Source organism: Pelophylax lessonae, assembly GCF_965119305.1.
Source record: "Pelophylax lessonae genome assembly, chromosome: 1".
Lineage (NCBI taxonomy): Eukaryota > Metazoa > Chordata > Amphibia > Anura > Ranidae > Pelophylax > Pelophylax lessonae.
In genome coordinates this window covers 77,202,311-77,223,015 of record NC_138768.1, presented here as the reverse complement: position 1 = coordinate 77,223,015, position 20,705 = coordinate 77,202,311, and the positions used below count along the sequence as shown (strand labels likewise).

The window sequence follows — 20,705 nt, the reverse complement described above, 5'->3', positions numbered from 1 at the left end:
TGTATTCACAAGTTTATAACTCTGAGTTACCAAAACCAACACAAAGTCCATTCCATTCCCTCATGCTACTGCCCAAATCAGATGAACTTTGACACAAATGGATTCAAGCCATAGTCTATTTATACTTCCACAGAGAATGCTATGCTGTGTTTTATTATGAGTACTAACATTGTTTCAATTACAGGTAAATTAAAATATTACACATATTATACAGTAATCCCCCGCTCCATCGCGGTTCAGTTTTTGCGGTCCCGGTAATTCGCGCTATTTTAATTAGGACCCATTAATTGGGATATCGCGGTCCCGGTAATTCGCGCTATTCTAATTAGGACCCATTAATTCGGATATCGCGGTAATATTTCGCCATTTCGCGGTTATGTAGCGGTGAATGAGAGAATCAGAGCGAGGCTGTGGTGGAACGCATGCCTCGCTCGTGGACCGCACCGAGCGCGGTGACGTTAGAGGGGGCGGTAACGCGATTCGGAGCATGTGCAGATGTGCTCCTTTGCCAACTACAAGCAAGAATGCCCGCAAGAATGCCACCCAAACGCCCATCATCTAAGGCTAAGGCTTCTGGCGAGCCAAAACAGAAGAGGAAGTTCCTTACAATTCAGGAGAAGGTGAAACTTCTTGATATGATAAAGGAAGGACAGAGTTATGCTGCTGTAGCCCGCCATTATGGTATGAATGAATCAACGATTCGATACATCAAAAAGGATGACAAGAATATCAGGGCAACTGCTGCACTGTCCATAAACCAAGCTGCAAAAAGAGTTGTTTCTTCCCGCAATAAAACCATTGTTAGGATGGAAACTGCATTGGCCATTTGGATCCAAGATTGCAGAAAAAAAAGCATCACATTGGATGGTAACATCATCAGGACACAGGCAAAGAAGCTGTACGACACTTTTGCCAATGAAGGAGGCTCTGAAGAAGGCTCTGCCGCAGCCGAACAGTCAGACAACGACAATCCTGATCAGCCTTCTACTTCTAGTACAGGTACATCTTCATCAGGAGACTTTTCTGCCAGCAAGGGGTGGTTTGACCGCTTCCAGAAACGCTATCAGTTGAAGAGTGTTTCATTGCAAGGTGAAGCTGCATCTGCCGACAAAGAAGCTGCTGAAAGGTACACCAATGAGACCTTCAAGAGTTTCATCGAGGAGGGTGGGTACAAACCAGAGCAAGTCTTTAATATGGATGAGACCGGCTTGTTCTGGAAGAGAATGCCCAAACGGACTTACATCATGAAGGAGGAAGCCCGAGCCCCTGGATTCAAGGCTTATAAGGACAGAGTAACCTTGGTTATGTGTGGAAATGCTGCTGGGTTTATGATCAAGCCAGCCCTGATCTACAAGGCCAAGAACCCCAGAGCATTGAAGCATAAAAACAAGAACCAGCTACCAGTCTATTGGATGCATAACCCTAAGGCTTGGATGACTAAACGCCTCACAACTGAGTGGTTCCATAATTGTTTCATCCCAGCCGTCAAGGTCTACCTTGCCGAACTTGGCCTTGATTTTAAAGTGCTTCTGCTGATGGATAATGCAGGTGGCCATGCCATGGATCTATCGTACGAAGGAGTGCAAGTTGAGTTCCTTCCACCCAACACCACGTCTTTAATTCAGCCTATGGACCAGGGTGTGATACGAGCATTCAAGGCTCTGTACACTCGCAACTCCTTGAATCATCTTGTTGAATCCATGAACAATGATGATAATTTCAATTTGAAGAACTACTGGCGTAATTACACCATTGCAACTTGTCTGGAGAACATACAAAAGGCCCTCAAGGAGATGAAGAAGGAGACCCTGCATGCCTGTTGGAAGAAGCTTTGGCCAGAAATTATTCATGAATATAAAGGGTTCTCTCCTGACGAAGTTCATCATTCAGCTGTGGACAAATCAATTAGGCTGGCGAAGTTGCTAGGAGGTGAAGGTTTTCAGGATATGACCCAGGACGATGTCAATGACCTAATTGAAACCCATTCAGCTCCACTAACCGATGAGGATCTGACAGAACTCACCAAGTCAGCGAGTGAGGAGGAAATGGAGGAACATGAGGGGGAGGAAGAAGAGGAAGGCTTGTCAATTGAGCGCCTTGGCAGGGTCATGCGTACGGCCAATGACCTGAAACAGATGTTAGCTGATTGGGATCCTGACATGGTTCGTTCACTGCAGTTCCAAAACAGCATTGATGGAGCCATTCAGGTGTACAAGAACCTCCTCGCCCAAAAGAAGAAACACGCCCAGCAACTGCCTATAACTATGTTCTTCACAAAACAGAAGAAGGCCACATCCCCCCCAAGTACCTCCACAGGCACCTCTGATGTAGAAGTGGAGGTCATGGAGCAGCAAGAAGACAACCCACCTACACCAAAAGAAGCGCCTGCTGAACCTGCGCCTTCAAAAGGACAGTAGCTGCTCTTATTTGCTGCTTATCGTCATCTTCTTTTCTGCTGAGTACAGTACAGTACTGTACAAATACTGTACAGTACTCTTATTTACTACTGTACATTATACAGTACTGTACTTTTAGCACAATAGTTTTGTGTTTTTACAATGCTCTTGCTCTCTCTCTATACAGTACTGTACAGTACTCTTTTTTTTACTACTGTACAGTACACAGTACAGTACTGTACTGTTAGCACAATACAGTACAGTAGTTGTGTTTTTACAATGCTCTTGCTCTCTCTCTATACTGTACAGTACAGTATTTTTTTACTACTGTACAGTATACAGTACTGTACTGTTAGCACAATAGTTTTGTGTTTTTACAATGCTCTTGCTCTCTCTCTATCTTTTATGTGTTTTTATTGCTTAAACGTTTGTTTAAAGACCTTTAAATGCTATTAAAAAGTTAACAAAACATGCCTAGGGTGTATTTAAATAGGGTCTTTCTATTTCGCGGATTTTCACTTTTCGCGGGTGGGTCCGGAACGTAACCCCCGCGATGGAGGGGGGATTACTGTATAATGTTATCTGTGAACTGTGTTAAAATTGAAAGTATAAGTTCATCTTTAAAAAAAAAATAATACATTTTGCAGGTAAAAAAAAAAATGTGCATTTATTTGCACACTAAAAGGAGGCATCAATGAAATACCACACTGCTCAACAGTGCTGTGGTAGTTCATTGAGAACTACAAGCCAATAGCTACAAAGGCTGCCGGACATTGAAACAAATTGAATAGTTGGTACAAGGCTATGCCGAACCAGCCCAAACTCCCTTCCCCACTGAATTCATGGAAGAAACAACTATAGGTGTCCCAGGGGAATTTGAGTGGAGGGGCTGGAGATAGTCAGTATAGTAATAAGAGATATAAAGAGGAATATATAAAAATTATACATTTATTGATTTATATTAAAATTCAACAGAATAACAAAAGATAAATTTTAAAATAAACATTCCATATACATATCCTGGTAGGGATAATACATTAGGGGTTCATGGAGCAGGTGAGTGTGTCCTCCAACATGTTTCGGAATTTTTGTTCATATAATTCCTTCTTCAGGGAAGTTATGTACACACAACCGTGCATTCACCACCTGTGTATCTACGGATGTATAGAATATAGGCAATATTATTTTGAACAGGTACATAAACAGAGAGGCAAACAGTATATCTCATCGTCAACAGGGAGTCCCCATAGTCCCATAAGGGTAGAGGATACCCATAATAGGCATATATATGTATATATATCCTTAAAAATGGACAAGAAATGTAAGGATATCAACTTACCCCTAGGGGGAGTATGGAGCAAAAAACGTCCTTCCAGTTGTCTCCTTACAGAGAATGTACTAAGGAAATGACTGTTTGTATAGCAAAGGATACCCTGCAAAAATACAATGTCCCTGCCGGACATTGTATTTTTCTGCTCACCAAACTCTGTGAATGAGTGATGTGGCAGGGTGGCGCAGAGAATAACAGAGTGCTGGGGAGGAAGATCGCCGGGGAGGTTTGGGGGCCGCTGGATTTGAAACATGTTACATGTTACACCCTGAATATGGGTGTAACGTGTAACATGTTACAAAAGGTAAACTTTTCCTTTAAGCGACTGTGAAAAAAATGCTGTAAAGTAGGAATCATTTCAAGAATGATATTATGAAGGATGATGAGTGAATCTGCCCGGGTTTGGTTCGAAAAAGTTTCAGAAAACCCAGTGTGGAGAGACTGTGAAACCCAAACTTAGCATTGAACCCTACTGAAGTCTATAAGAGGCAATTTTTTTCTGTTTTTTAAGACCAATAATCCTTGAAAAAAGGAATGAGGGCTCTGCCATATGGGACATGTGCCAATGCAAAAAAAAAAAATGTTTTTAAATACTGTACAGCAGGGAGAGGGTCTTTAAAACTACTGTGCAGTCAAGAAGCACTTGTAGTTTATAGAAGACTTTATCCAGATGTAGGTTATTCTCTGCTTCCCCCTATCCTATCCAGAAACAAAAATTACCAACCTGACAGATCTGTCCCATCTTGACATACAAGCTTGTAGGCAGGTGCAGTCAATTTTCTCCACTGTAGGCGGCGCTCAAACGCAGCTGAATTGCAGTTGGAGTGGAAGTTGAAAGGAACATGGTTCCTCTATGATTTTGTGGGTCACTGGGGAAGCTATCCAATTGGATGATGCCGCCCCATGTGACTCTGGCAGCCATCTTGGGTCAGGCAGAGCCTACTTAAGGCCCTGGCTCCCAGGCTTGGCACGTATTTAGGTAATGTAGGGACAGGTCACCTGTCTGACAGGGACAGTGATTAGCGACAGGGAATGGTTCCAGATTAGTTGTGAAAGAATATGGACAGGCCATCCTTCCTGTAGACCTCCCCATTTGGGTATGGATTGGCCAGGTTCAAGACAGATGCTGTCAGCACACCCAAGGCCTGCTCTGCTACATATCGCTGTTGAATTTTATGAGCGTTCCCAGGCAGGTACCGTACCCATCAGGCTTGTTGTGAATTTCTGAACTTTAACTTTGTTACAAATTCTGTTCTTGCAACTAGACTCTGAGTGTTTACTGCTCCGGCACCACATTGCACCTCCCCACACTTGACAGAAATCGGCAGGATATGTTTCTTCTTGTAGTGCATGCAGAAAAAGGAGCAAGAACCATTATGGCACAACAGGATAGACTAGAAATAGTTGTGTGCCTATATCAGGTTCCCATTCGAAAAAAAACCTGACACAACTAGAGGGCCTCTTTGGACAGAATGTGACGATCCCAGAGTTGAAGCGCAGATTCTTTTCTTGGAGGCAGCAGGAGGATGAAATCCTCACTCATTTTGCGGTAGCACTCCAGAACCTCTGGAAACAGCTAGAGAAAGAGGGATGTACGCAACTTTGCTGCTATCACTGACTCGAATCACCTGTTGAGGGATCAGTTTGTGGTAGGACTGAAGGCTGGTAGTTATTATCTATTGTACATGAAAGAGGAGACCCTAGCCCCCTTACCTCTGTCAGCCATACATGCAGTGTTAAGGGAACTCGCCCTAGCAGCATGTATACGTAATGAGACCAAAACTAGCTGATAACTCTCAATTACATATTTTTAACAGTAAACTAAAGCTTAACAGTTTTGTTACGGTTGAAAGAGATACTCTGATCAGAAACCAGAAAATTGTCAACATGAAACTTACTTTATCCCTACAGGTGGGATACTACCAAAGGCTCTTTCTGATGTTTGCCAAAAAAGCCACCCAGCTTACCCAGCTTCTGAACTGCCTTGCCAACCAGAAGAAAGGTAGTTCTCAATGCTCCATCCTAGCTCAGTGTCATTAACCCCAACAACAGGACTTGCTTGAAATGCTTAAACAAAAATTTACTTCGGCACCATTATTGGCCTATGCAGGCTATTCAAAGCCCTTCCATATGTGCATGAATGGGAGTTTTCAAGACCTGGGAGCTGTACTGGCTTGGATAAAAGATGGCTGTGAACGGGTGATCTCATAGGGGAGGACATAGAAGCCTTCCCTGACAACAACCCCCTTGCCTACTTGGACACAGCAAAGCTAGGGGTGCTGGAGGAAATGTGAGCCTCCCTCCTGGCATGATTTATGTATAAGATCCCCCAAAGACCTGGAAAGCTTAACGGGCACGCTGATGCTCTGTCCAACTATCTGGTGGAACGCCCAAGGGAGGATATGGACTTTTGCCAAGAAAACATTGAGGTAGCCCCCGACTTGCCCATGGCAGCCACCTCGTGCTCACTCAAGGAACAGGAAGCGGTCCCCCCTGGCATAGTCTACTGAAATTTACAGTCAAAAGGAATGAGGGTTGATACAACGGAAGGACCCATATCTCATGCAGGTGCACTTCCGTTGTCAGCAGCGCAAGCTGTCCTCACATGAGTGTCAGAGACTGTCCGTTTGAGCGATTTTGCAGCTTCTACCACCGCACCACGCTGCGTGTTACCTGCCGCTACCCCACGCTGCACATCTCTGCAAGCTTCTATCAGGAATCAGGATGTCTGGATGTCGATTTTTTAGCAAGGCTTGGTGAAAGCAGAGATTGGCCTACAGATATGTCATGTGATCTAAACTGGACTATGTTTTGTTTACAGTACTAAGGCCCACTGACACTGTACACTAAGTTGAACCCCACCTTTAAAGCTGCACAACTAGATTTTAGTAAGGCTTTTGACACTGTCCCACATAGAAGAACTTATCAATAAACTGCAGTCATTGAGCATGGGCTCCCATATTGTTGATTGGATTAGGCAGTGGCTGAGTGACAGACAACAGAGGGTTGTAGTCAATGGAGAACATTCAGAACAAGGTCATGTTACCAGTGGGGTACCTCAGGGATCTGTACTGGGACCAATTTTGTTTAATATCTTCATAAGTGATATTGCAAAAGGCCTCGATGGTAAGGTTTGTCTTTTTGCTGATGACACAAAGATATGTAACAGGGTTGATGTTCCTGGAGGGAAACGCCAAATGGAAAAGAATTTAGGAAAACTAGAAGAATGGTCAGAACTCTGGCAACTGAAATTTAATGTGGATAAGTGCAAGATAATGCACCTGGGGCATAAAAACCCAAGGGCAGAATATAGAATATTTGACACAGTCCTGACCTCAGTATCTGAGGAAAGGGATTTAGGAGTAATTATTTCAGAAGACTTAAAGACTTAAAGGTGGGAAGACAATGTAATAGAGCAGCACGAAATGCCAGCAGAATGCTTGGATGTATAGGGAGAGGTATAAGCAGTAGAAAGAGAGAAGTGCTTATGCCGCTGTACAGAACACTGGTAAGCCCTCACTTGGAGTATTGTGGGCAGTACTGGAGGCCATATCTCCAGAAGGATATAGATACTCTAGAGAGAGTGCAGAGAAGAGCTACTAAACTAGTACATGGATTGCAGGAAAAAACTTACCAGGAAAGGTTAAAGGACCTTAACATGTATAGCTTGGAAGAAAGAAGAGACAGAGGGGATATGATAGAAACTTTTAAATACATAAAGGGAATCAACTCGGTAAAGGAGGAGAGCATATTTAAAAGAAGAAAAACTACCACAAGAGGACACAGTTTTAAATTAGATGGGCAAAGGTTTAAAAGTAATATGAGGAAGTATTACTTTACTGAGAGAGTAGTGGATGCATGGAATAACCTTCCTGCAGAAGTGGTAGCTGCAAATACAGTGAAGGAGTTTAAGCATGCATGGGATAGGCATAAGGCTATCCTTCATATAAGATAGGGCCAGGGACTATTCATAGGATTCAGATATATTGGGCAGACTAGATGGGCCAAATGGTTCTTATCTGCCGACACATTCTATGTTTCTATGCACACAGTATTAGGCTCCTTTCACACGGCCGCTCCGTGTGAAAGGTCCGCTGCAGGACTTTTTTTTTTTTTTTTCCACGGAGCGGATGACATTTCTGTCATTCGCTCTGTGTGCCCGCATATCATCCCATCCGTTTGCAGATGATATGCGGACATAATGTAAGTATATGGCATTGCGGATGTCAGCGGATGACACCACTGACATCCGATTTTCCTTCCTTTCCGTTTTTTACACGGAAGGAAAAATAGGGTTCTGTTCCGTTCATAAAAACGGAACAGAACTGACAGGAGGAAAATCGGGTGTCAGCGGATGGTATTCCGCTGACACCCGCAGTGCCATTCACTTACATTGATGTCCGCAAATCATCCGCTTACATCATCGGCTTACCTGAACAAGCCGAAGTTAGGAGCTGATTGGCTATCATGCACAGTTGAACCAGATGATGGGTTCTCCAGTTTTAGTAAATCTTCCTAAAAGTGTCAGTTAGCATCCGTGATGTGCCAGTTAGTGGCAGTGTTAGCGTCAGTCTGTTTTAGGTGAGATTAAAAAAAAAAAAGGTTTTATATTTAGTGTCAGTGTGTTTAGGTAGGTAAATAAAAAAATGCATAGAATTGTTTCTTGGCCCTACTACGAGAGCATCCCCAGTAGAAGTCATCTGTGACGAGCGCATTGGGTCCGGCGTGCTGACGTCGCCACGCAACCCGGAAGGACAGGCTATACTATGAGCCGGCCGGCTATCTGATTTATGCGAATATTCTGTTTTATGTGAGTGCAATTTTTATTTATTTAATGAATGTGTGTTTTGCGGTTTAACACTATGGAGCCTATTATTCTCTTATGTGACACTACCGGAGACAACATCAGGGATTAGTGCTTTGGAACAGCGTTGTTTGTATGCTATATACCACCTGTGGCCATAGTGGATCTGCCGAGGAACGTGTTTATTAATGAGAAGTGGTGATATGAGTATTGGCTTTACACAGGCTCTATTTCATTTAATCTCTGGTAAGCGCATATGCATGCCTATTGATTGAGCACCGTGGTGGAAGTCAGCAGCGTTGACAGTTATCTTCACTTATACTTTCTTATCATTCACCACCTTGGGACTCTTATTATTTGGGACTCTTTCATACTTACAAGAGAGATACACTCTATTGATTTGTTCACATCACTTGTGATTCAATTTTGTTCACAATATTTGTGATAGTTTTTCCTCATTTAATTTTTGTGATTTATTGTACTTCACTTATATTATTGGTCACATTTAATATTTTCAATAATTTTGTATTATTCACAACTGAGATATTTCAGTAGTTCTTCTTCAGATTAGCGCAGCTTGCTTTTTTCTTTGTTAACGTTTGGTGATATCTCACTTTATGAGCCCATTCAGACTAGTGCGACACGACTTTGGGGGGCGACCTGTGAAGTCGCGTGCACCGCGACTTCGACGCGACTTGCAGAGACTTCACATAATGGAAGTCTATGCAAGTCGCTCCGTGGTCGCCCCAAAGTAGTACAGGACCCTTTTTCTAAGCCGGAGCGACTTGTGTCGCTCCTATTAGAATGGGTCCTGTGCTAATCAATGGACCGCGACCGAGCGCGACTTGTCAGGCTGACAAGTTGCCTGACAAGCCGCGCTAATGTGAATGGGCTCTAAAGCTGCAGCTGTTGATTATTTGGATTTATTAGCGCGGTTACACACTGGTTACACACTGGTTACACAAAGAACAAATTACACACAGATGTGGTATGACTGGGATTGTCAGGAGTAGGAGAATTTATTTTGCAGGTTTTTGGTGGTGAGTCATTGTAAAGGCATACAAATATACAGCAACATTTAAAAAATTATTTTTCTTTACTATTTAGGGACAGTTTTCCTTTAATAATAAGGATTTTAGGAGATATCCATTAATAAAAAGCCACCAAATGAAAGCCCAATCTGACCTGAAAAAAAAAAGGTACAATCCACCTGAAAATACTAACTAGTTGCGATGATATGTACGGCTATACTAACACATGTCAAAGTTGCAAAATTGGCCTTGGCTGTAAGGTTTGTCTTGACTCTGGTCATGAAGGGGATCATTTACATAAACCACTATCAAAAAAAAAAAAACTTAAAAAAAATATATACATATAATTATTAGTATTTTTATTTTTATTAATTAGGAAAAAAGTTTCATATGCGAGAAATGGACTTGTTTTATAGGCAAACTGATAAAAATGTCACAGCCCACAAGTCATTTCTTTACAGCCTCAGACTTTGCACTATGGGAATAGTTATTCTGGGCGCTTTCTTCCAAGAATATATTTCACTTGGTTCAGTTCAACTGTTGGAATCAAAGGACATGATGTCAGAAGGGGTGTGGCTACTATTCTGACCCCTCCCAGTCCCTGTCCTGTCAATGATCCCTGTACAAACAGTGTGGATTTCACTCTTCCTTCTGATTCCTCACTACAATGGCTGCATGTAAGAAGCAGGCTGTGTTCTTTCTGGTCTTTGCACTGCAGTTCCTCTCTATGGATGGGGCCAAAATCCTGACAATCTGCTTTGTTGGTGAGTCCTTTCATATATATTACATATAGTATTTTCTATATAACATGTTCATATAATGTTCAGATAAATTCACACTCCTGACTTACAAAGACTAAAAATTAAAAACTATTCCTGTGTTATCCATCCTTTTTTTTTTATTGCCCACATTCTTTGTGTTATGTACTTTGACATAATTGAGGAAATTTCAGTATTTTGCAAGTCCAATAAAACTGCAATTTTAGACATAATCTGCATTTTTGAGCAATTTTCAAACCAGAAATGAGCAGTATTTCAATCAAAATTATATTTTTAGTGTTTGTAGAACTTTTCAAAGTGAGCAGTTTTTTTTTTTTCAACCTCAGAGTGTGAAGTGAACTATTTGCAATATACACATTTATGGAATGCATTTATATATAAAAAAAAATCAGCATGCACATTTGCTTTGTGCAGATTCAGCAAAAATTAACGTTCTTTAGCCTATTTTCTCTTCTGAACGAATGCTGTTTTATTATGGGCAATAGAAAAATTCCACAATATGGTCATAAGATTGAGCTGAGGAGAAGAGGAAAAGCATATGTCTTTTTAACAAGAGATACCATGTAACAATTGGTTACCATGTAATCAGTGGTTACATTTATTTGCTAAACCTAGGTCCACACTAGTGCTGCTGCATAGCTATGCATCTTACAGGGCATATTTGTAATGCATTTATGCAAATTTTTTTGCATTTACATGCTTCATGCCTCCTGCAATATCTGCCATGGCATTGTTAGAAGGAGGAGACTTTAAAGGGTAACTCCACTTTCATGGGGAAAGAAATAGCAAATACAGAAAAAAACTATAGCGTATACAATTGCGACACAAAACATATTGTAATTGAATGTTATTAAAAATTAACTTTCCTTATCAATCTGCAGCTGTTGTAATATTTGGAAAATGCAATGCAATATGGCTACCTGAAGCTGTTCTGTACACAGAATGTATACTGCCCACACCCCAGAAACATTTGCTGCTTGTATGATTGGCTCACCAATTTTCTCAGAAGTCTGCACTAAGATGCAAGTCAGATTTCAGGCATCCCCTGCAACAAAAATGTCATTTTTGGTGAGATACTCCCAATAGCAACACATCTAAAGGGATGCAGGCCCAGCATTTTCCTCATTAGTGCTCTGCAGCTGCCACAGCTGAATGATAATTATGAAACCACTCCCATTTGACCCACTCATCACAGAGGAACAAACAATGATTTCTTCAGAATAACATAAGGTAGAAATCTGCAACAAAATTTTGGAAAATTTCTGCAATGTACATAGATCACCCAGAGAGGGAAGTTTTTTTTCTCAAAAAAAGTGGAGTTACACTTTAATTTAAAAAAAGCACCAATGCATGTACATGTGTTTATTTGCACTCCCATTGAATGTGTGTTGTCCAGGCAGGGTCTAAGGCCGGCCATACATGTTCAATTCTCTTGTGCAATTTCTGTTAGATTTACCACAAACCACATAATATGAGGTCAAAGCTAAACAACACTTTCACTTGTATCCAATTAGGGTCAGCAGGGCAGAAAATGAGGGGTCAGTAAGACAAAATACATGGGTCAGCAGGGCAGAGGATGAGGGGTCAGCAAGACAAAATACATGGATCAGCAGGGCAGAGTATGAGGGGTCAGCAAGACAAAGTACAGGGCCCAGCAGGGAAAAGTACAAGGGGTCAGCAAGACAAAGTACAGGGCTCAGCAGGGCAGAGAATGAGGGGTCAGTAAGACAAAATACATGGGTCAGCAGGGCAGAGTATGAGGGGTCAGCAAGACAAAGTACAGGGTCCAGCAGGGCAGAGAATGAGGGGTCAGTAAGACAAAATACATGGGTCAGCAGGGCAGAGAATGAGGGGTTAGTAAGACAAAATACATGGGTCAGCAGGGCAGAGTATGAGGGGTCAGCAAGACAAAGTACAGGGTCCAGCAGGGAAAAGTACAAGGGGTCAGCAAGACAAAGTACAGGGCCCAGCAGGGCAGAGAATGAGGGGTCAGCAAGACAAAATACATGGATCAGCAGGGCAGAGTATGAGGGGTCAGCAAGACAAAATACATGGATCAGCAGGGCAGAGTATGAGGGGTCAGCAAGACAAAGTACAGGGCCCAGCAGGGAAAAGTACAAGGGGTCAGTAAGACAAAGTACAGGGCCCAGCAGGGAAAAGTACAAGGGGTCAGCAAGACAAAGTACAGGGCTCAGCAGGGCAGAGAATGAGGGTTCAGTAAGACAAAATACCTGGGTCAGCAGGGCAGAGAATGAGGGGTTAGTAAGACAAAATACATGGCTCAGCAGGGCAGAGTATGAGGGGTCAGCAAGACAAAGTACAGGGCCCAGCAGGGAAGAGTACAAGGGGTCAGCAAGACAAAGTACAGGGCCCAGCAGGGCAGAGAATGAGGGGTCAGTAAGACAAAATACATGGGTCAGCAGGGCAGAGAATGAGGGGTCAGTAAGACAAAATACATGGGTCAGCAGGGCAGAGTATGTGGGGTCAGAAAGACAAAGTACATGGGTCAGCAGGGAAAAGTACAAGGGGTCAGCAAGACAAAGTACAGGGCCCAGCAGGGAAAAGTATAAGGGGTCAGAAAGACAAAGTACAGGGCTCAGCAGGGCAGAGAATGAGGGGTCAGTAAGACAAAATACATGGGTCAGCAGGGCAGAGAATGAGGGGTTAGTAAGACAAAGTACAAGGCCCAGCAGGGCAGAGAATGAGGGGTCAGTAAGACAAAATACATGGGTCAGCAGGGCAGAGTATGAGGGGTCAGCAAGACAAAATACATGGGTCAGCAGGGCAGAGTATGAGGGGTCAGCAAGACAAAGTACAGGGTCCAGCAGGGAAGAGTACAAGGGGTCAGCAAGACAAAGTACAGGGCCCAGCAGGGCAGAGAATGAGGGGTCAGTAAGACAAAATACATGGGTCAGCAGGGCAGAGAATGAGGGGTCAGTAAGACAAAATACATGGGTCAGCAGGGCAGAGTATGAGGGGTCAGCAAGACAAAGTACAGGGTCCAGCAGGGAAGAGTACAAGGGGTCAGCAAGACAAAGTACAGGGCCCAGCAGGGCAGAGAATGAGGGGTCAGCAAAACAAAGTACATGGATCAGCAGGGCAGAGTATGAGGGGTCAGCAAGGCACAGCACAGGGGTCTTCAGGATACAGACAGCCACAAAAACCTAACAGAGGTTCTAATCCTGCATCCCTCTACTCAGAACTAAAAAATGGTATGCTGTAAAGCGGTATGATGTATTAGTTGCTTTGTTTGGTTTTTTGAATTATAGTAAAACTTAAATACTGCTCTGGAACAAACATGCACTCAATGAAATTAGAGCTTTTGTCAGCAATAACAACACCCTCTATATTATTTTTTTTCCATACCTTTAAAGCTATACCTTTAAATCAACCTTAAATCCACCCACCTGTGTCATCCTAAGCTACACTGTGCTAACCCCCTGTTGCAGATGCTTACTTAGAGCTCTGTTCCACCCCGATGGTCCTTAAACACCAGCTGCATAGAGGGGGTTTGTATAGATTGGTTGGAGGAAGGTGTTTATTTTATACTGGAGAAAAATACGATTTTATCTTGAGTTTCTTTGTCTTAATTTCTAAGACTTCTCCTAAGATGTCAGAAACGTGTTTTGTGTTTATTTATTAGAAGGATTCATCATATACGTAGTACCAAAAATATGCACAGTGCTATATGTACAGTATGTGTATTGTACAGCCACACTAGTCCCTGACCTCAGGGAGTTTACAGTCTAAGGTCCCTATGTCACATACTGTACATATAAAGTGCCTTGCGAAAGTATTCACCCCCCTTGAACTTTTCAACCTTTTGCCACATTTCAGGCTTCAAACATAAAGATATAAAACTGTAATTTTTTGTGAAGAATCAACAACAAGTGGGACACAATCATGAAGTGGAACGAAATTTATTGGATATTTTAAACTTTGTTAACAAATAAAAACTGGAAAATTGGGCGTGCAAAATTATTCAGCCCCTTTAATTTCAGTGCAGCAAACTCTCTCCAGAAGTTCAGTGAGGATCTCTGAATGATCCAATGTTGACCTAACTGACTAATGATGATAAATAGAATCCACCTGTGTGTAATCAAGTCTCCGTATAAATGCACCTGCACTGTGATAGTCTCAGAGGTCCGTTTAAAGCGCAGAGAGCATCATGAAGAACAAGGAACACACCAGGCAGGTCCGCAGGTCCGAGATACTGTTGTAGAGAAGTTTAAAGCCGGATTTGGATACAAAAAGATTTCCCAAGCTTTAAACATCCCAAGGAGCACTGTGCAAGCGATAATATTGAAATGGAAGGAGTATCAGACCACTGCAAATCTACGAAGACCTGGCCGTTCCTCTAAACTTTCAGCTCATACAAGGAGAAGACTGATCAGAGATGCAGCCAAGAGGCCCATGATCACTCTGGATGAACTGCAGAGATCTACAGCTGAGGTGGGAGACTGTCCATAGGACAACAATCAGTCGTATACTGCACAAATCTGGCCTTTATGGAAGAGTGGCAAGAAGAAAGCCATTTCTTAAAGATATCCATAAAAAGTGTAATTTAAAGTTTGCCACAAGCCACCTGGGAGACACACCAAACATGTGGAAGAAGGTGCTCTGGTCAGATGAAACCAAAATCAAACTTTTTGGCAACAATGCAAAACGTTATGTTTGGCGTAAAAGCAACACAGCTCATCACCCTGAACACACCATCCCCACTGTCAAACATGGTGGTGGCAGCATCATAGTTTGGGCCTGCTTTTCTTCAGCAGGGACAGGGAGGATGGTTAAAATTGATGGGAAGATGGATGGAGCCAAATACAGGACCATTCTGGAAGAAAACCTGATAGAGTCTGCAAAAGACCTGAGACTGGAACGGAGATTTGTCTTCCATCAAGACAATGATCCAAAACATAAAGCAAAATCTACAATGGAATGGTTCACAAATAAACATATCCAGGTGTTAGAATGGCCAAGTCAAAGTCCAGACCTGAATCCAATCGAGAATCTGTGGAAAGAACTGAAAACTGCTGTTCACAAACGCTCTCCATCCAACCTCACTGAGCTCGAGCTGTTTTGCAAGTAGGGATGGGCAAAAATTTCAGTCTCTCGATGTGCAAAACTGATAGAGACATACCCCAAGCGACTTACAGCTGTAATCGCAGCAAAAGGTGGCACTACAAAGTATTAACTTAAGGGGGCTGAATAATTTTGCACGCCCAATTTTTCAGTTTTTTATTTGTTAAAAAAGTTTGAAATATCCAATAAATTTCGTTCCACTTCATGATTGTGTCCCACATGTTGTTTTTTTTTAAACTCAGCATTTTATTGTTTTCCAAATACATTACATATTATATACATATATACATTGCATCACTCAACATTTACATAAACACTTCTCCCAGCCTCCCCCCATCCCAACAAGAAATGAGCAATACAAGAAAAAAAAAAGCCTCCTTTAGAGGATGCACACCATATAATTCCCTTAGTGCACTCTGGCCTTCAGCCCAACGGACAGAAGGCAACCTGTGAAAAAAAAAAAAAAATAAAGACGAAAGACGGAGAAGGAGAAAAAAAAAATAAAAAAAAAAAAAGAGGACCTCCTTTGGAGGATACACACCATGTAATTCCCTTAGTGCACTCTGGCCTTCAGCCCTACGGACAGAAGGCTACCTGTGAGAAAAAAATAAAGATAGAAAAGGGAAGAAAAAAAAAAAAATTAAATAAAAATACCTTCTTGAGTTTCCATTAGTGCACTTTGACTTTCGGCCCAACGGGCAGAAGGAAATTTGTAATCTCCAAACAGTGAGTGAAAACATAATGTAAAACCAAAAAAAATAACATAAGATGAGGGGGGGTGGAGCCCCTCCCAACTCCCCCCCATGTCATGTGCCAAATGTCCCACATGTTGTTGATTCTTCACAAAAAATTACAGTTTTATATCTTTATGTTTGAAGCCTGAAATGTGGCAAAAGGTTGCAAAGTTCAAGGGGGACGAATACTTTTGCAAGGCACTTTACATGCTATGTCCAATTACCAGCATCTTTGAAGTGCTGAAAACAAGAGTACCCAGAAGGAACCCACACAAGTGCAGGGAGTACATACAAACTCTATGCAGGTAGAGTCATGGTTGGGGTTTGAATCACTGAGCCTAGTGCTACAAGGCAAAAACCACTAAGCCTCTGTGCTTTTCATTGCTTGTGTTTGCAGGTGGGAGTCATTACCTCCTGATGGATGAAATCTCCCGAATCCTCCATAACAATGGACATGAAGTGAGAATGTTTCTGCAGCTCGAGGAAGGAACACTTCCAGGTGGGTTTACAGCAAAATGATGTATCTTGGAATAATAATAATTACAGCTGGAGTCAGAGAGACATTTTTGTTCTCTGCAAAAGTTCCTACAAAATGGTATCAAAAGCCAAACTCCAACCAAACTTTTTTTGCTTTGTTTTAGAGGTTCAGATTCTCCCCCAATTTTCTTTTGGTGTCTGGTCCCCATTTGGTTGATACCAGACAGACCAAGGAATGAAGGATAATCTCCCCACTTCCATAACGGGAAGTGAGGGCATATCCCATAATAGGAAATAAACCGCACTAAAGATGTAGCGCTCTCCTCTAGTTAGGCTGTTAAAGTGGTTGTAAACCCACTTTAAAGACTTTTACCTATAGGTAACCCTTTATTAAGGCTTACCTATAGGTGCTATAAATATCTTCTAAACTTGCACCGTTTAGGAGATATTTACAGTGCATGCAGCCGACAACATCATCGGCGCATGCGCTCTGAAGGAACAGCCACCCCCGTGCCGCTCCTTCAGAGCCCTGTGCCGTGAACGGCGGCTCCCGTTAATATTCAGTGCCAAAAGCGGTAACCTCGAGCCACACTTGGGATTACCCCAGAATGAAACTCACCTTCCCCTGCGATCCCCCGCCGTCCTCCCCAGCCTTCCTCCATCAATCCTCCCGCTGTGTGTTCCGCCGATGCCGGCACCTTCTTCCGGTTCCTTTCCCGAAGAAACGCTGCATCGCAGGGGGTGGAACCGGCAGGAGATTCAAAAAATAAATAAAAAAAATGACATGATACAGTGTAATCTGTTTACAACTTTGTATCATGCCATTTCACCTAGAGGCTTTTCCAGTGCCCTGCCTGTACTTTTTGCAGTACTTTGTGCCTGGAAAATTGATAATGTCCATGGCGTCCAAAAAGCGTTCTTTTAGCTCAAGAATGCTTTTGGACGACCTGGAAAACAGCGACGATGAATCGGAAATATTTGAAGAACTGAGCGATAGCGATTGGTGGGCAAATTCATCATCAGGTACTGAAAGTGACAACATCGATGATTCTGCGACTGAGCTCAGCGATGTGCGGACTTGGTGCTCTATTGACTGTGGTACAGATCAGGTAGCTCCCCCAAGATTCCCATTTACTGGAGCACCTGGTATAAAAGTTGACGTTAACCATGACAACCCCTTGGCATACCTACAATTATTTCTGACCGATGAGGTTATTGAAAAAATAGTTACCGAGACAAACCGGAATAAAGAGCAACAATGCGCTACGCATCGGAAGTTTGCAAGATGCAGAAAGTGGGAACCACTGATCAAAGATTTGGAAATTTCTGGGCCTAATAATTCTTCAGGGAAACCCCTGCAGAAGTGGTATTGGACAACCAATACATTACTTGCCACTCCATTCTTTGGCACGGTCATGTCAGAGTACAGATTCTCCCTCATAATGAAATATCTCCATTTCAAAAAAAATTAAGAATTTGATGAAATTTATTATTATTATTTATGATTTCTTGTTTCAAACTTTATCATACCCGGGGTGTCTACTAGATTCTTGTTTGGACAGATTTAAGAGAGTTATTCCTAAGAATTACAGGCCTAAAATATACAGTATAACAACATATTTCCATGCAAAACAATGTACGGCTTTTAGCACAAAAATTCTGACATAATCAGGTCGCCAGGAAGGTTAAGTAAACACATTCTCAGCTGCATAAGACCTAGCAGCACAATGATCTTCCCAGTGAATGGCTCTGCAAGGGGTGTTTGTCAGGACAAGTCTGATCATTGGAGGAGCAGCACAGATAGAGAACTGACCACACTGCCTAGTGTGGTCGGTTTTTATAGGAAAAAAGAGGGACTGACAGGAAAACCAGGTATTTCATACAAAGGAAGCAATACAAAGAAAGCACATGGTACAGCAGGCACATATCAGGAATATGAAATGTTGGGTTTGCATATTCTTTAAGTAGGTTTGCTTTAAAGTGAACCTGTCGCCAGAGAGTAATTTGTACTCAAGGCAAAAATCTGTAAAAGATTAGGCAATATACATACCTTTTTTAAAAGCCTGTGTCTTAAAATACCATTGCAAATGTTCCACACTGTCGAGTGTGAATACTTGCTCTCCAGCCACACGCTGTGGTTCCTTCCTCTGGCTCATACATTACTACAATTCTTATGGGGGTAACAGATATTCAACCCACTCAATGGGTCAATTACCTACAGGGGTTTATGGGGAAGCAAAGCACCTTTGTTTCAACAAACGGCCACCAGAAAGCTGCATGTACTATATCACCATTTCACAAGACTACAAGATTTTGTCTTGTGTACAAACAACCCATGGTCAATTTTACATGTCTAGATATGGGATAGTGAAATCAAATCAAAAATGCTGAAAAAACTGTCGACTTTTGTTGGTGTCCTTGCTTTTTCTATCGCTTCCAATAGAAAGAGATACTGTATGTATTTTCAGGGCTGCAAGTTGCTAGCCCAGCCAGGTGTGATGGGTAATATACCAGATTACTTATTGGCTGCAGGATCCATTATGGAAATAGTAGACCTAGTACATACAACTAAAAAACTGTTTTTGATGTTCAGGTTACAAGCGACAACCAAGTCCATATCCAGTGACCACCTTTTCCCTGGATGAGAAATATCTTCAGGAATTTATGGATCTTTTTATAGAAGATCAGAAAAAGTTCCTTACGGGCAGGTATGGTAAAAATTATTCGGCAGGTGTCCGGGAGGGGGTGGGCGGTGGGGTCAAGGAAAACCAATAACATATTCAGTAAAGATTCAGATGGAGAAATCAGAAACATACCTGGTAGGAGGGGCAGGGGCATACCAAGCGGTTGGCAAAACTGGCCCCCGCCAAAGGCGCAGGCCGGGGCGCAAAAATCAGTTGAGCCACAACACGTTTATTCAGTGGTGTAACCATAGCAGTCACAAGGGTCACGATCACCAACCGGCCATGCTAAAGGGGGCCCCGTGCAGGTAAAAAAACCCCAAACAACTGAAATTCGAGCTCTTTAATGATGGGGGGGCCTTTATACAGCGTTTAGCCAAGGAGCGCTGGAGACCTTAGGTATGCCTCTGAGGGGGGGAAATCAGAACCATAATATTAGGCCTTCAATTGATGGGAGAAGACATATTCATTAGGGGTCTGAGGGGGAAGTTGAGTGATGTAAAATGGACTTAGTTTGGAAGGTTTTCTCATGGTGAAAAAATATATCCAGTGGAGGTCCAAGGTGGGAAAGGAAACCAGAGACATATTTGGTAAGGGTCCAAGTGGGGAATCCAGAAACATTCCCACTAGAGCTCCAAGTTTAGGGTTTGGGACCCCTAAGCAAACCATCAGGGCTTTGATTATGTGTGTGTGGGGATCACGTTTAGTAGGGATGTGGTGTACAAACTGAGTGCTGTATATTAGACTTAGATTGGAAGGTTTTCCTGAAAAAAAAAACATATTCAGCAGGGATCAAAAGGGGAAATAAAACAAGAAACATATTAAGGTTTTCAGTGTGGAAACCAGTAACATACTTGCTGGAACTCTGAGGTGGGAAAGAGGGGGACCCAGAAACATAACATTAGGGGGTCTAAGGGGGGGGGACCAAAAACATACCAATAGGGTTCCAGGGGGGGCTAAAAACATAGCATCAGGGCTCCATGGCTTAGGTAGACCCAGAATCATACCACTAGGACTCCAAGGGGAGGGGGGGAACTTGAAACTTATCATTACGCTTTACGGATTTGGGGGACCCAGAAACATACCATCAGGGCTACATGGGGCTCTGCTTGCATTTCTGTGCTTAGTAGAATTGACCTGGTTGAATGTTAAGCTGCTTGATCACTTGTACTGACAGATAAGTGCCCCCCCCCCCCACTGACAGATAAGTGGGCCCCCCCATTATTATTATTATTATTATTATGCAGGATTTATATAGCATGGTCCCAAGTCCCCTGTGAACCAGAGACCCCTGCAAGGAGATTTAGGATGGTAATCCGTACAAAATTCTATAAATCCCTGTTCATCAGTCTCCTCAATGTTGAACCCCAGAAAATGTTCACTTTAGAGCT

At 42.5% G+C, this 20,705-nt stretch overlaps 2 protein-coding genes across 2 annotated transcripts in view; both read left to right on the top strand.

Moving 5' to 3' along the window:
- Positions 1 to 536: 536 nt before the first annotated feature.
- On the top strand, positions 537 to 5,344 carry LOC309543727 (tigger transposable element-derived protein 1-like; the record flags this gene model as incomplete). The annotated part of the gene is made up of 3 exons (XM_082242984.1): positions 537 to 800; positions 888 to 1,740; positions 5,148 to 5,344. 3 exons carry the CDS (start codon positions 537 to 539, stop codon positions 5,342 to 5,344), a joined length of 1,314 nt encoding a protein of 437 aa, XP_082099110.1.
- A 4,863-nt stretch (positions 5,345 to 10,207) lies between these two features.
- LOC309558281 (UDP-glucuronosyltransferase 3A1-like) overlaps positions 10,208 to 20,705 on the top strand; it is a 30,585-nt gene continuing 20,087 nt past the window's right edge. Inside the window, exons 1-3 of the mRNA XM_082261337.1 lie at positions 10,208 to 10,325; positions 16,554 to 16,655; positions 19,227 to 19,341. Coding sequence (XP_082117463.1) covers positions 10,229 to 10,325; positions 16,554 to 16,655; positions 19,227 to 19,341 — 314 coding nt within the window. The 5' untranslated portion in view covers positions 10,208 to 10,228. The remainder of the gene's footprint in view (positions 10,326 to 16,553; positions 16,656 to 19,226; positions 19,342 to 20,705) is intronic.